The 14,291-nt window shown below is 52.2% G+C and overlaps 2 protein-coding genes across 3 annotated transcripts in view; one reads left to right on the forward strand and one right to left on the reverse strand.

Annotated features, from left to right (window-relative positions):
* Nucleotides 1-7,167: 7,167 nt before the first annotated feature.
* Nucleotides 7,168-8,485, forward strand: Tlx2 (T cell leukemia homeobox 2). Its single transcript, XM_005364685.2, has 3 exons — nt 7,168-7,567; nt 7,952-8,189; nt 8,269-8,485. Exons 1-3 carry the CDS (start codon nt 7,168-7,170, stop codon nt 8,483-8,485), a joined length of 855 nt encoding a protein of 284 aa, XP_005364742.1.
* Nucleotides 8,486-10,079: 1,594 nt separating this feature from the next.
* Nucleotides 10,080-14,291, reverse strand: part of Dqx1 (DEAQ-box RNA dependent ATPase 1) — a 9,203-nt gene continuing 4,991 nt past the window's right edge. For both annotated transcript variants that reach the window (XM_026788015.1, XM_005364686.3), the window contains 4 exons: nt 12,226-12,345; nt 11,878-12,068; nt 10,571-10,755; nt 10,080-10,453 (listed from right to left, as the gene is read on the reverse strand). In XM_026788015.1, coding sequence (XP_026643816.1) covers nt 10,294-10,453; nt 10,571-10,755; nt 11,878-12,068; nt 12,226-12,345 — 656 coding nt within the window. In that variant the 3' untranslated portion in view covers nt 10,080-10,293. The remainder of the gene's footprint in view (nt 10,454-10,570; nt 10,756-11,877; nt 12,069-12,225; nt 12,346-14,291) is intronic.

Genomic DNA, 14,291 nt, shown 5'->3' on the forward strand with positions numbered 1-14,291 from the left:
TACATAAACAGCAAGGAAGTACCAATGACTTGTTAATCAACTAATTACAGCTATGGTTTACCTAGTCCATGCTACCCTCATCACAACTCAGGCCTTGCAGGTCTCAACCACTTTCTTCCTGCCCACCACTGCTCCCGCTCCTGTCCCTTCTTCCCACAGCATGGAATAGTGATTCTGATCATAGGTTGGACAGAACACAGCGTTTCTGATGGATGTTTCGTATTTCGATTGTGGTGTTAGTTTAATGGGCATTTACATCTGTGGAGACCAGTCAGAGTATACACTTTAAAAACTTGCAGCTTATTGTAAATTAGATCTCAATAGAACTGTTAAAAAAATTAAGGCACAGGCCTGTAATCCCAGCACTTCTGAGGTAGAAGCAGGGGGAATCAGGAGTTCAGGGTCATCCTAAGCTACACAGCAATTTTGAAGCCATCTGGAGCTACATAAAACTGTCTCAACAACAAATACAAGCAAGCAATAAGTAAATCATAAAATTTAGAAAATCAGATTGTTGAGCCAAAGGTGGTGACACACACCTTCAATTCCAGCGCTCAAGGCAGAGGCAGTTGGATTTCTGAGAGTGAGGCCAGACAGGGCTACACAGAGAGACTCTGGAAAAAAACTAAAAACTAAAATAAGAAGTTAGATTACGTTCAGCCGGGCGGTGGTGGCGCACACCTTTAATCCCAGCACCCGGGAGGCAGAGGCAAGCAGATCTCTTTGAGTTCAAGGCCAGCCTGGTCTAGAAGAGCTAGTTCTAGGACAGGACAGGATCCAAAAGCTACAGAGAAACCCTGTCTCGAAAAATCAAAAAAGAAAAAATTAGATTATGTTCTTTCCTTTTTCTGTTTAAGATATTTTAGCACTGAGGTTACAGCTCTGTAGTGAGTGTTTGTCCCAGGCTTTGGTCATCCTTAGGAACACACACACACATGCACGCACACACAACTTAACAAACCTAGGGACTGTAGAGATGTCTCCGATGTCTGCTCTTTCAGAGGATTTGGGTTCACTTCCCAGCAACCACAAAAAGGCTTACAACAATCTGTCACTCCAGCTGCAGGTCCCATGCCCTAGCATGGCCTCCACGGTCATTATACCGTGTTTGTGGTGCACATATATACAGGAGGCAAAACACTCATGTACCTCAACTTCAGAAACACAAATAAGCCCCAAACTTGATAGTTTCCCTTTTCCTTCAGAATAGAAGTCTAACACCTTGTGTGGTTTCCCCAGCCACACTGACTTCCTCGCTGTCTATTCCATAAAAACACTAAAATGGGGTCTGCTTCGACACACTGGCCATGCATGCTTTCTCCCTCTTTCAGGTCTCTTTGAGGCTTCTGGGTTCCCACTGCACAAACAAACTATTCACTTAACGTCCTTGCTTTTTTTCTTCCTCTTATGATATTTTAGCACTGTCAGCATTTGTTTTGTTTTGTTTTGTTTTTTGAGTTGATCTCACTATGTAGCCCTGGCTGCCTGGAACTTACTAGATAGATCAAACTTGGCTTTAAACTCACAGAGATCCACTTGCCTTTCTCTGCCTTTCAAGTGTTGGAATTAAAGGCAAGTGCCACCACAGCAGGATCTTTTTCTTCAGATGGATAGATGATAGATAGATAGATAGATAGATAGATAGATAGATAGATAGAGACAGACAGACAGACAGACAGACAGACAGACAGACAGAAAAAAGCGTGGGCCTGAGGATAGCTTAGTGGTTAAGAGTTTACTGCTCTTTGAGAGGACTCAGGTTGGGGTTTCAGTTCCCAAGTCAAGATGTTCACAAGCACCTGTAACTCCAGTTCCAGGAGATCTGATGTCCTCTTCTGGTCTCACGGGCTCTTGCATGCATGCGGCACACATAAACTTAGACAGGCAAACGTGTAGACCATAAATTAAACAAAGAGATCTTTTAAAAATGTAACTTAGTTTGCATATGTGCATGTGCACACTACAGTGAGCACACATGTATGTGCCTGCATGTGTACGTGTAGGCCAGAGAACAAACTCCAGTGTCCTTAGGATCCTGAGGAGAGAGAGGATCCTTGAGAATGAGGTTCCGCTGACTGGCCAACAAGGCCTGTGACACTCCTGTCACCACCTCCTCAGTGCTCCCCCACACCCAGCTTTTCCCAGGGGTGCTGGGGACTCCACTCAGATCTGAACATCTGCATAGCAAGCTCTTTATTGCCTGAGCTATTTCCTGAGCCCCTCTCTTTTATTTTATCCTTCCTTCCTTCCTTCCTTCCTTTCTGAAACGCTCACGGTATTATTCCAGCTGACCTCAAATTTGTGATCCTCCAGCTTTGGCCTCCTAAAGTAGCTAGAATTATAGGCACACACCACCATCTCTCTCTTTCTCTGTATTCTATTATATCGCCTTATAGAGTATATAGATATACTATTAGTTTATAGTATTTTTCTAGTTTTTAATCTGCCTTTTGTATTTGAATGTAAGTTTCCAGAGCTAGGTAGCTCCTTCCCTCTGCTGTTCATATCTATATCTCCAGATCTGAGCACATAGTGGGTGTCAGAATATTCTGCATGGTGGCTGGAGGGACAGCTCATCAAGAGCACTCACTGCTCTTGCAGAGGACAGGAGTTCAGTTCCCAGCGCCCATGTTAGGCAGATGGCTGACAACTACCTGTAGCTCTAGTTTCAGGGGATCCAACTCCTGGCCTCTAAGGGCTCCTGCACATATTGTAGTGCGTATAAAGTCAAAGAGGCAAACACACGTGGTTATAAAATTTAAAGAAAACTTTTAGAAATATTCTGAATGAACAAATGAAAGAATGTAGGTGATGGTGACAGCTTAGAGTAAGGGTTTAGCAATGGAAAGGAAAGACTGTACTGGAAATGAAGCACACCTGTAATCCTAGCACCCAGAAGCAGGAAGATTAGAGTTCAAAGCCAGCTGTGGCTACAATAGCAAATTCATGGCCTGAGCTATGGAAGACTCTGTCCAAAGGAGGAGGCTCCATGTTAAATTTTAAAGGAACGTATGGCAGAAGGAAGCAGCTAGGGACCTGACTGGGTAGGCCTGGGTAAGTAAAAGGCTGAATAAGCATCTTGAGGAGTGAGCATTTCCTCCAGCCTGTTGCACTTAAGGTGGCTTCAAGAGAGAAGGGTGGAGTTGGCCAGAAAGCTAGGACAGAAGTGAGACTGGAGAGATGGGGCTCAAGTGGCAGATGGCAGTGCTGTCTGGGTGGTGTGGGAATCGAGGCCACTGGAATGGATGAAACCTGAACAGAGATAAAAGCTGAATTCAGTCCCCTGAAGTCCTCTCTGCAGCAGCAGATGCAGAGCCACCGGAGGATAGCCACATGCAGTCACAATGGAAGTCCATGTTACAGAATTCGAAAGAAGCATAATAAAACAGGGCGGGGGAGGCAGCTCAGCGGTGGGGCACTTGCCTAGATGCATGGGCCCTAGGCTCAATTCCCAGTGCTCAAAACAAAGCCAAAAATGAAAAGCGAAAGAAACCGAAATCGAAGCTAAAGGAAAGGACATCTCGAGGATTGATGAGATGGTCCAGCAGGTGAAGGTGATTGCTTCTAAGCCTGATGACCTGAGTTTAACCCCTGGGACCCACATCGTGGGGGACAACAGAGGTAGTCCTCTGACCTCCACACTCATACTGTGGTACATCTGCGCACACACACACAAGTGCACACACACACAAACACACCACACCACACATGCACATACACACACGCGCACGCACGCACACACATACACGCACACACACACCACACATGGACACACACGCACATACATGCACATACACACACATACACACCACACATGCACACACACATGCATGCACACACATGCACACACATACACGCACACACACAAAATGGTGGGAGACAACAGAGGTAGTCCTCTGACCTCCACATTCATACTGTGGTATATCTACACACACACACACACACACACACACACACACACACACACACAGAACTAAAAATAAATGTAATCTTAATTTTTTAAAGAAAAAATTAAGAAAAAAAGAAAATTTAAGAAATAATTGGTTGCAAGGTGTTCCTCAGAAGGCAGAAGCAGGGGGATTCTTGTGAGTTTGAGGCCAGTCTGGTCTACAGAATAAGTTCCAGGCCAACCAGGGTTACATAATGAAACCTGCACTCCCCCCACCCCCACAAACCGTGCAATAAAAAAGAAGTGGTGTAGAAAAACCAGTCTCCTCTGGGTTAACACAGGATAGCTGAGAAGGAAAGAAATGTAGACATAACATGGGCATGACAAGGGAAAGAGGAGATGAAAAAATTCACCTGAGAAGTCAGGGAAAGACTATCCACATGAGAAAATTCTGATATAGCTGGGCTGATGACAGACGTGGTGGCAAAGAGTTAGGACCATCTTGAAGAACAGCTAACACTAGGGAGAAGGGGAAGGGAAGGAGCCGAGGTGGGGCACTCAGCTTCTTCAAGCGAATCAGAAACTCAGGGGTAAATGTACCGGTACGATGGGACAGGCCTATAAACTCAGGATCTGGGAGGTCAAGAGGAAAAGTAGGAGGATGGAGATTTAAGACCACTACATAACAAGACACAATCCCAAATATTAAAAAAAGAAGGGGCAGGGGAGAAAGGAAAGAAAAACACATGTGGGGGTGTGTCACAGATGCACAGGAAGAAGCACTTACCTAGAACCTCCATCTTTAACTTGAACTAGAAGGAACCATTCAAGCAGAGATAAGGCAAGAAGAGAAACTCCTAGGTGGAGCTGGCAAAACTGAATGACCTCGGCCCTACAGTCAGGTACTAGATGGTTTCCTCACTAGCTCCCAGATGTGTGTGTACTGCCGATTGTGACCATTGTCCTCGAAAGGTCGCCAATGGGTGATTGCCACCTGCGCAGACCTCAAAAGGTGAAAGCCAGGTCTTCACCACCTTGCCTGTTTCTCCGTCACTGACTCTCTCTTGGACGAGTTCAGAAGGATTTATTCAGTTTGGTGAGAGACACAGGTACTCCCCTCCTTAAAGCTCACCCTCCTGAGCACACCTGCAAGCCAGTCACCCTGCAGGAGACTGCCTTTCTAGGCCAGGTCCCTAGACTCCCATGGAGCAGAAGGCTTTGCTTGGGGCTTCATGTTAGGAGCACCTTCCCTCTGCAGCTCAGAACAGCGAGGGTCCTGTGGAAGGTGGGAGAAGTGATAGTGTTCTCTAGGAAACATAAAAAGCACCAAAGCCAAATTGCCGCCCCCGTCCCGCGCACCCTCTGTGGCCAGTGCGGTGGAAGGAATAGCTGAAAAGGATAGAAGTGGCCAAGGTGGGAGAGGGCTCTCACACAGTACTGATGCCCTCCTGGGTCCGGAACCACTATCCTCCGTCGTCCCCGCCCCCCCGCCCCCGCCCTCGCAGGCTTCTGAGAACACTGGAAAGGAGGGCCCACTTTTATCTACTTTTATGTTCCTGTCCAGATGCCCAAATATCCTGGTTCCCAGGAGAGAAAAGACCCCTTCACCCTGCCCCAGGCGCCAGGCTGCCAGCCCATCTGCTGGGAGAAAGGAGGGGCGCCTTTCCCTGGGGGATCCTGGAGAAACAACTAGAACTAGTATAGGGAGATCTACACTTGCTAGACACTTCGCTTCACGCGGGAAAGCCGCAGGGTGGAGCAGAGCTCTGAGGTGGGCAGGGTGAGGGTCCAGGCTTGGCAGAGCGGGGCGGGGTCTTCTGGCCAGGATGTATCCAAGGCAAACTGAGCAGCTCCTCCGTGCCCACCCGCTGCCCCCCTCCCCGGGCCCAGTCTCACCGGCTCGGAGGCGCCAGGGCCCCCCCTAGGGCCGGGGCGGGCTGGGGAAGGTAATGTAATTCCGGCCCAGCTAACCCGATTATGGCGGCCTGCACCGGGCAGGGTGGCGGCGGGGGCGTGTCTTCGGCTTAGGGGCCCGCCCGGCAGGGGTCCCGTCCAAGAGAGGGACGCGGAGGTCACACACTCTCAGCTCCTGGGTCCGCGCCCAGAGGTCACAAGGTCACCGAGCCGCTTCATCCTTCCCCCACTCTCCTTGGCTGGCGTGCTCCGGGCCCGTTTTCTGAACCTTGGGTGGGGAGAAGTGTCTGTAGGGTGCGGAGCAGGGAGCCTCCCAAGGCCTAAGCGAGTCCCCAAGAGAAGGGAGGAGAGTGTGTGAGGATAGATTTCCGAGATGCAAAATAGAGTGGAATCCCGCGGTGGAGGCCCGGGTTGGTCCATTTGAGACCTGGGTCCGATTTACAGCAATTTCAGAAAATCAAAATTCAAAGAAACAGGGCACCGATTCCTGGCCGGCCAGGACCAGGGTGAGGAGGGCTACAGGAAAAGCCAGGAGGTGTGCCACAACCCCAAGTTCAGATGTTCGTTCCCTGCCCGAGCCCACCAAACACGCCCTGTCACCGTCTGCTTCCCACACCTGGCCTCTTCCTGGGACTCCAGGTCGCGGATCGCCGTCCCCCAGCCGCTTCTTACATAGCCAGGAAGCCACAACGAGATTTGGTCTCAGAGGGCATTTGGGTAGGGGCCACAACGAATCCAGTAGCTGGCCAGCGGCACCCATCGGGAGGCGACGAGTGGGGGCTGGGGACAGAAGCACCAGCCGAGGAACCCGCGAGGTCTAGGCAGCCCGAAGGCGGAGGCCGGCGAGGATGCGGGCGCAAGAGCATCCCGGCTGAGTCAGCGGCCCCTCCCGCGCACCGCGCCTTCCTGACACCCGCGCCCTCCTCTGCCCTGCCTGCGCCTGGCACATCCAACCATCCCTTTCCCTTTAACAACAGGGCCCCGCCCCTGCCCTCCCTCAGCCCCTTCTGCCCACCCGAGGCCGATCTGTCAGTCACTGCCCCTGCCTGAGCTGGCCACCCTTCTCCACACCGGACTCGGGCAGCGCCCTGGGTAGCCTAGTGTCCACCTGCGCTCCCGAGACCCCCGCCCGCCACGCTCCTCCGGGATGCGAGTCCCTTCGCTGACGCCCGGGAGGGGCGGGAACGCGCTCGGCTGCGCCCGGTGCACAGGGATGCTGCTGTCCCGGGGGCCCCGTCGCCCGGCTGTGGCCACCCCTGCCGGCCCCTGAAGCCGCTGGCCGGAGCGCGCCGCCGCCGGGCTCCCGCAGCCGTCAGAGACACCCTTCCTAGCCATCCAGCCTCCGGGTCCTCTCATTTGGACCCATGGAGCCGGCGGTGTTGGCTCCTCACCACCTTCCGCACCACGAACCCATCAGCTTCGGCATAGATCAGATCCTGAGCGGTCCCGAACCCCCGGGGGGCGGTCTGGGCCAGGGTCAGGCGGGCCAGAGCCACGGGGAGAATGCAACGTTCTCGGGTGGATTCCACGGAGCCTCCGGCTACGCTCCGGCCGGCTCATTGGCCCCGTTGCCCAGAGGCTCGGGAGTGGGCCCGGGCGGTGTGATCCGTGTCCCCGCGCACCGCCCGTTACCAGTGCCGCCGCCCTCGGGAGCGGCCCCCGCGGTGCCCGGACCCTCGGGTTTGGGCGGCGCCGGGGGCCTAGCCGGACTCACCTTCCCCTGGATGGACAGCGGCCGCCGCTTTGCTAAGGACAGGCTTACGGGTGAGATTGCCCAACCCCTTGGCGTGCTTCCCTCGTAGACCCCGTTTCTTCGCTCTTAGCTTTCTGCCCCAACTCTCTTACCCCTTTCTTCCTCCCTCTCTGCTCATCCCCGTGAAAGCTCCGCGACCCCACATTTCTCGGTCCCACAGAGGAGAGGCAGTAAGGAGAGAGCTGCTGTCGTCGGGTGCATGCGCCCTTCCTCTGCAGTCCTACCGTGCCCACTGTAAGGAGGGACAGAGTGAAGTTTGGGAGGGACCCCATTCTTCCTAGGTCCCTTCTTGAACGATGCCTCAGTGGATGCGGGGCCTCAGTAAGGACTAGGGGCTCTCTTCTTAGTGTCACCTCAGACCACCCCAAACTTTGCCCTGCTCTTCCGCCCCATAGCTGCGCTCTCGCCCTTCTCTGGGACACGTCGCATAGGCCACCCCTACCAAAACCGGACCCCCCCGAAGCGCAAGAAGCCGCGCACCTCCTTTTCCCGCTCGCAGGTGCTGGAGCTGGAGCGTCGCTTCCTGCGCCAGAAGTACCTGGCCTCGGCAGAGAGGGCGGCGCTGGCCAAGGCCCTGCGCATGACCGACGCGCAGGTCAAGACCTGGTTCCAGAATCGACGCACCAAGTGGCGGTGAGGCGAGGGGCGCGGGAGGGTCGAGTGGCGGGGAAGGGCTCTCCGCCACTCTGACCCCGGCTCTCCGCTCGCCCAGGCGTCAGACGGCTGAGGAGCGCGAGGCGGAGCGGCACCGTGCGGGTCGCCTGCTGTTGCACCTGCAGCAGGACGCACTGCCCCGGCCGCTGCGGCCGCCGCTGCCCCCGGACCCGCTCTGCCTGCACAACTCTTCGCTCTTCGCGCTGCAGAATCTGCAGCCCTGGGCCGAGGACAACAAGGTGGCTTCGGTGTCCGGACTCGCCTCGGTGGTGTGAGCGACCCCTTCCCGAGGAGCGCTACAGCGGCTGTGTGCGGTGCTGCCAGCGGAGCGTGTGGAGCAGAAGGCCTGCGACTGTCCTCCGAGGCTCCTCGGCCACCAAGCGGCCCCTGTCCTGCACTTTGACTCTGCCCTTCCACTGCATTTTTGGACCCGCTGGAACCTGGGTCGCCAGGGCAACCTGCAGGATGTAGTAAATGGGGCACGGATGCTGCCATGCACTTGCGATTCTGCCCAGAGTGGGCTCAAAGCTCAGGTTCCACTGGGAAGGGGCCACTGAGCTGGTGTGAAGGAAGATCTCAAGGACATCGGGGTAATGGAGAGGTGTTGGTACGCGCGTGTGTGGCTGACTGTGACAGGGACCAGATTGTCCACCTCATCCCCTCAACGGTAAAACAATCGCTAAGGAATCCTTCTTGACTCAGTCTTACACGTTGTCATGTGTCTAACCTGCGGGCCACTCCCCCATCTTGAGAGTCACACTGCACCTATACTGTAGGTAAGATAGCTACTTACATACTCAAAGGATAAAAATCTAGGAGAATCTGGCTCCGGTGCCATACAGGGTCAGAGAACCAAGAGGAGAAGCCAGTGGACAGTTTATGGGTCCAGTGTTAGAGTGACCAAGGTATCCTTTGGGACTGGCAAACCTAAGAATCCAAGACTGGAGATGTGGAGGTCAGGAAGTCTGGTGCTATGGACCAGGAGGGGAAACTGGGGACCTGGGCAAGATTAACTGTAGGGAAAACTAATGCTAGATCTAGAGAGAAGATTCCGGATGCCTGCCTTTGGGGGAGCTCTCTGACAGCATAGGGGTGGAGACAATCGGTGAGACCAGGATCTCCAGGGGAGAGAACTCTGGGGTTCCAGGGATTAAAGCTTTCTTTTCACCATATTCCACAGATACATTTACAATGTGTGGGATAGTGGTGGCGTCAGAATTGAATAGACTAAGGGCGGAGGGAAGGAGTACCCAGACAGAAGGAAAACATGACACCCTTTAGATAGAAAGAGGAGATGGCTTAGCAGGCTAAGACACTTGCCCCTATTCCTGACCGAGTTTGAGCCTTAGGACCAACCTGCTGGAAGAAGAGAACTAATTTCTACAAATTGTTCTGTCCACTGTATGTGTGTTATGGCATGCTCGTGTACACACACACACACACACACACACACACACACACACACACACACGATGTAGTGAAAAATCAGAAAGACTTCAGAGTATAGGTGAGCCAAAGGCTACTGCAGGCTTTCTGATAGTCAGTCGGTGGAAGGATTGCAAAGCTTTCTGGTCTAAAGGGGGTACTTTGTCTCTTTCCAGTATTCCCATCCCTCTTCTGGCAGAGGCTGGAACACTGTGACAAGGACAGAGACCTATGGTAGCCAGACCACTCATGTTCTGTGCTAATGACAGCTATGCAGGCGGCACAAAGACTTGGTCTGAGGTGGAAAGGGGGAAGAGGCTGCACCTGCAGAGGTCGGTGTCATTTCTAAAGTGTCATCTCTAACTCATAGATGTTGTATACGGCACTGGAGAACCAAACTCAAACTCGGCATCATAGGACAAGCTTTTATAGCCCCTAGGAGAGTGCAAGGTTGTATGGAGTGAGCAGTGTTTGCTCCTTTGCTGGTGGACAAAGGGGAAAGAAAGGTCTGCGACCTTCTGGACTGTGGCTCCCCGTTCCCTCCCCACCCACTGTGTCTTGGATCTTGGGTTCCAGGAGTATATTTGACTTTGGGTTTCTAAGACTGGCCGACTGCCTTGGTGCTGTGCGGTGAGGTTGACTCCATTCCTTAGGCAGCTCACTGCAGAACACAGCCATCCCCATATTCCCGAGGAGAGGACGATTCAGGCTCTGCTGATGGCTCTGCCGCAGCACCTTCTCTCAGCTGATTCAGGAAGTCTCTGCTCTCACTGGGGGGTAAGTTACTCAGGAAGTATGGAGGGGCTAGCTCCACCAGCCTGTGGGAGAAAGTCAGAATGAGATCCTATGTGTCTCCCCTCAGCCCCCTTCACAAACCCTCTTCTTAAGTCCCCCTCCCAGTGTTAGGTTTGGTGAGTGGGGGTCAGGAAACTCACATCTGAGGTTGAATCTCAGAGACGATGTAAAGGCAGTTGTCTTTAGATATGGAGAAGCTGTGGTATAGCACCCAGGCCGGTGGTGGGGCCCTGCGATTTCGGTAGCTGCAATATGAAGACAGCTGGGCTACGTGGTTGTGGGTGAGAAGCAGGTAATTTCCAGTTCCGTCTATGTCTTGGGCCACCTCATTGAAATACAAATACATGGATGGAATAAGTAACAGAACATAGGGGAAAAAAGAAAGAAAAGAAAAGAAAAGAAAAGGAGGCCAATACTGGGTGTGGCGGCACACACTGTAATCTGAGCATTAGGGACGCAGAGGCAGAAAGAGTAGGAGTTTGTGGACAGCCTGAGCTACACAGGAAGTCTGAAGTCAGCTTGGACAGCATGAGACCCTGCCTGTCTTATCATTGCCTTTAAGAAGAGAGGAGAAGAGTCACACTTTTAATTCCAGCACTTGGGAGGCAGAGGCAGGTGGATCTCTGTGAGTCTGAGACCAAGGCTATGTAGGAAACCTATCTTGAAACAAAACAAAACAATCAAACAAACCCCCTCCCTACACACACACAAGGAGAAAAAAAAGGGAAGAAATGAGGAGAAAAAAATGAGAGAGCATTTGTGTTTGTGAAAAAAATGAGAAATCATGTGTGTTTGTCTGTGTTCATAGAAATATGTGTGTGTGAATCTTCAGGTCATTCCTCAGGTGCCACCCACCGTTTTGGAAAGTGCCAACAGGCTAGGGTGGCTGCTAGACAGCCCCAGGGACCCCCGAGAGTCTCTGCCTCCCCAGTGGCAGAATTACAAGTGAACCCATCGTTCTGGGGACCAAATCTATCGCTGAGACTGAAGCAAGGTGCTTAGCCTATTCAGCTCTTCCCCTAGACACCCCCCCAGGCCTTTGATCTTGTCCCTAAAATTAAAATAATATTTATTTATTTTATTTTATGTGTATGAATGTTTTGCCTGCACATACATATGTATGCACACCATGTGCCTACCCTTGAAGGTCAGAAAAATGTCGAATTCTCTGGAATTGGAGTTGAAGATGAACCTGGGTTCCCTGGGGCCTCTGAGGAGCAATAAGAGTCCTTAACTGTTAAGCTCACCTTCCAGCCATGCCCTCACTCCTTTTGGAGACAGACTCTCACTATGTAGCCCTTGCTGTCCCAGAACTTACTCTGTAGACCAGGCTGGCCTCAAACTTAGAGCTCTGCCTGCCACGGAGTGCTGGGATAGAGATGTGCACCACCACGTCGGGCAAAGCGCCCTTTCGTTCTATCAAGTTCCCTTCCGCCCCCTCCCCAACCTTGAGGAAGAATCCTGACAGCAGCGCTTTCTGAAGGTCTCTGCGGTTCTGCTCAGAGCCAAAGGCTGGCTGAGACAGGGGAAGCTCAATCTGTTGCATGAGTTCCACGAGCTCCGCTCGGAGTTTACGGGCTTGGCACAATGCTGCCCAGTTCAGACCCCGAGCCTGACACCAAACCTCATCGGCTCCACCTAGGAGAAGAAAAGAAACAGCTATGATTAAGTCCTTCAGACTGGCACAAAGAATGACCCCCGGCAGAGGGCCTCCTCTTCCTGCACACACAGAGAGGTCTGCTGGCTGATTGGGTATTTCCTGGGAGTCTTTGAGGGTGTAGAGTGAGCCACTTACTTTGTACAAAGGCTTCATAAATCTGGATCAGCGAGCTGTGATCGCCATCTGCATGTTCCAGGGCCCGACGCAAGGCAGCTTCTTCTGCACACAGTGGAGGTCCCGTAAACCCAGGAGCAGCTGGAGGCGGAGACAGGAAGGTGGTTGGAGAGGAACCAGGAAGGACAGCAGCACAGACAGACTACTGAAGAAGCAGGAGTAACCCTCCAGGAGCTTAATTTAAAAGAAAATAGATTCCTGGGTGCTCTGCGCTCCACTCTACTCTGGAGACGGCTGCAGCCAGCCCTCCACAGCCAAGGTTCTGCATCTGGGGATTCAACCAACTGCCGACCAAAAGTATTCAGAGAAAACTGCATCTCTAGAGGACATGCAGATTGTCCTTTGCTGTTATTTCTTAATAACATAGGGTACCATTTGCATAATGTTTGCACACAGTCCAGGGTACTGTCAGTGACCTGGAGGCTGTGCAGCAGCAGCAGAGGATGTCGGAGAACAAGCACAGGTTATGTTCAAGCACTCCAGCATTTTATCCCAGAGACTGAAGCACTCGTGGGATATAGTATCCACAGAGTCCTGGAACCCATCTCCCACAGATACTGGTGGCTGGAGGTGCAAGTCTTTGCCTTTAAGGAGATTAGAATCTGGTAGGAGAAAGGTCGGGCAGATGAAACTCTGTGGGGTATTTGCTGTATAATAATAAAGGCTTGAGTCTGAATCCCCACCACCCACATAAAACAAAAACCAAACAACCAAACAGAAAAACGACGTTGCTACCCGTGCCTGTAACCCCAGAACCTAAGAGGCAGAGACAGACAGATTGGGGGAGCTTGCTGTCCAGTCAGTCTAGCAGAAAAATGAGCTCCTTCCTCTGGCCTTTGCGTGCAAGGACATTGATGCAGCTACACACACACCCGCCCAAGTCTGGTAGGAGAGTTCAACAAGGAAGTGGAAGAGTAAGAAAAACAAGTGTGTCTGGCATTCTGGAAGAAAAGAGAAGGTGAGCTGATCCAGGCTCTGGTGGTGGAAATGAGGGCAAAGTGGGAGAAAAGCCCCAGCTCTTTGAGTCAGCGTCAGAAGTGTGAGGGGAGAAGGGACAGAGGGACCATTTGAGACTGCGGGACGGCATGGCACAGAGGTTAATGGCTCGGCTTATTTGGAGCACTAGAAGCCATCTGGTTTGGGTGGGACGAGTGACACGTGGCAGAAGGGCAAGGGAAGCTGGGAGGTCTGGATAGTCAGGTGCAGAAGAGTAGGCACAGTCTAGGGGCAGAAGAGCTCCAAGGAAGGCCAAAGTGAGAAAGTCCAAGTGTCGTCCACGTGACTGGTTAGGAGCTCAGGGCAGGAATCCAGCTGAGCAGGGAGGAGGATCCCACACTGGCTTTGGCCGCAATTATGCAGCAGGAGCTAAAAGGAAAACTCTAGAGGCAATGAACACAGGAGAGTGGTAGGATTATCAGAAACAGAACAGAGAGGGAAAGACAGGTAAGGGCGGGTGGGGGCAGAGTGCCTGAGCTCAGTTCTGAGCTGAGACGCTAGGGACTAGTCTAGCGGAGATACTTATTAGGAAAGCCAGGACTGGGAGACTGTGGTAGGAGGAATGCCGCAAGCTCGAGACTAGCTTGGGATATACAGTGGATTTCAGGCCAGCCTGGGCTACAGAGGAAAACCCTGTCTTAAAAAAAATAAAATTGGGGCTGGAGATATACTCTTCCTGAGGTCCTGAGTTCAGTTCCCAGCAACTACATGGTGGCTCACAGCCATCTATAATGAGATTTGGCGCCCTCTTCTGGTGTGCAGACAAAACACATGGACAGAACACTGTATACATAATAAATAAATAAATAAAAATCTTTTTTAAGATCACACACATACACACACCCCTGCCACCTGGACTCCTGAGTTTGACCCTCAGAACCCATATATTAAAAGCCCTGGCTACTTTTGCAGAGGACCTGAGTTACATGTGGCTCACAATCACCTAAAATTCCAGGTGTGTGTGTGTGTGTGTGTGTGTGTGTGTGTGTGTGTGTGAGAGAGAGAGAGAGAGAGAGAGAGAGAGAGAGAGA

Source organism: Microtus ochrogaster (assembly GCF_000317375.1).
Source record: "Microtus ochrogaster isolate Prairie Vole_2 chromosome 14 unlocalized genomic scaffold, MicOch1.0 chr14_random_3, whole genome shotgun sequence".
Lineage (NCBI taxonomy): Eukaryota > Metazoa > Chordata > Mammalia > Rodentia > Cricetidae > Microtus > Microtus ochrogaster.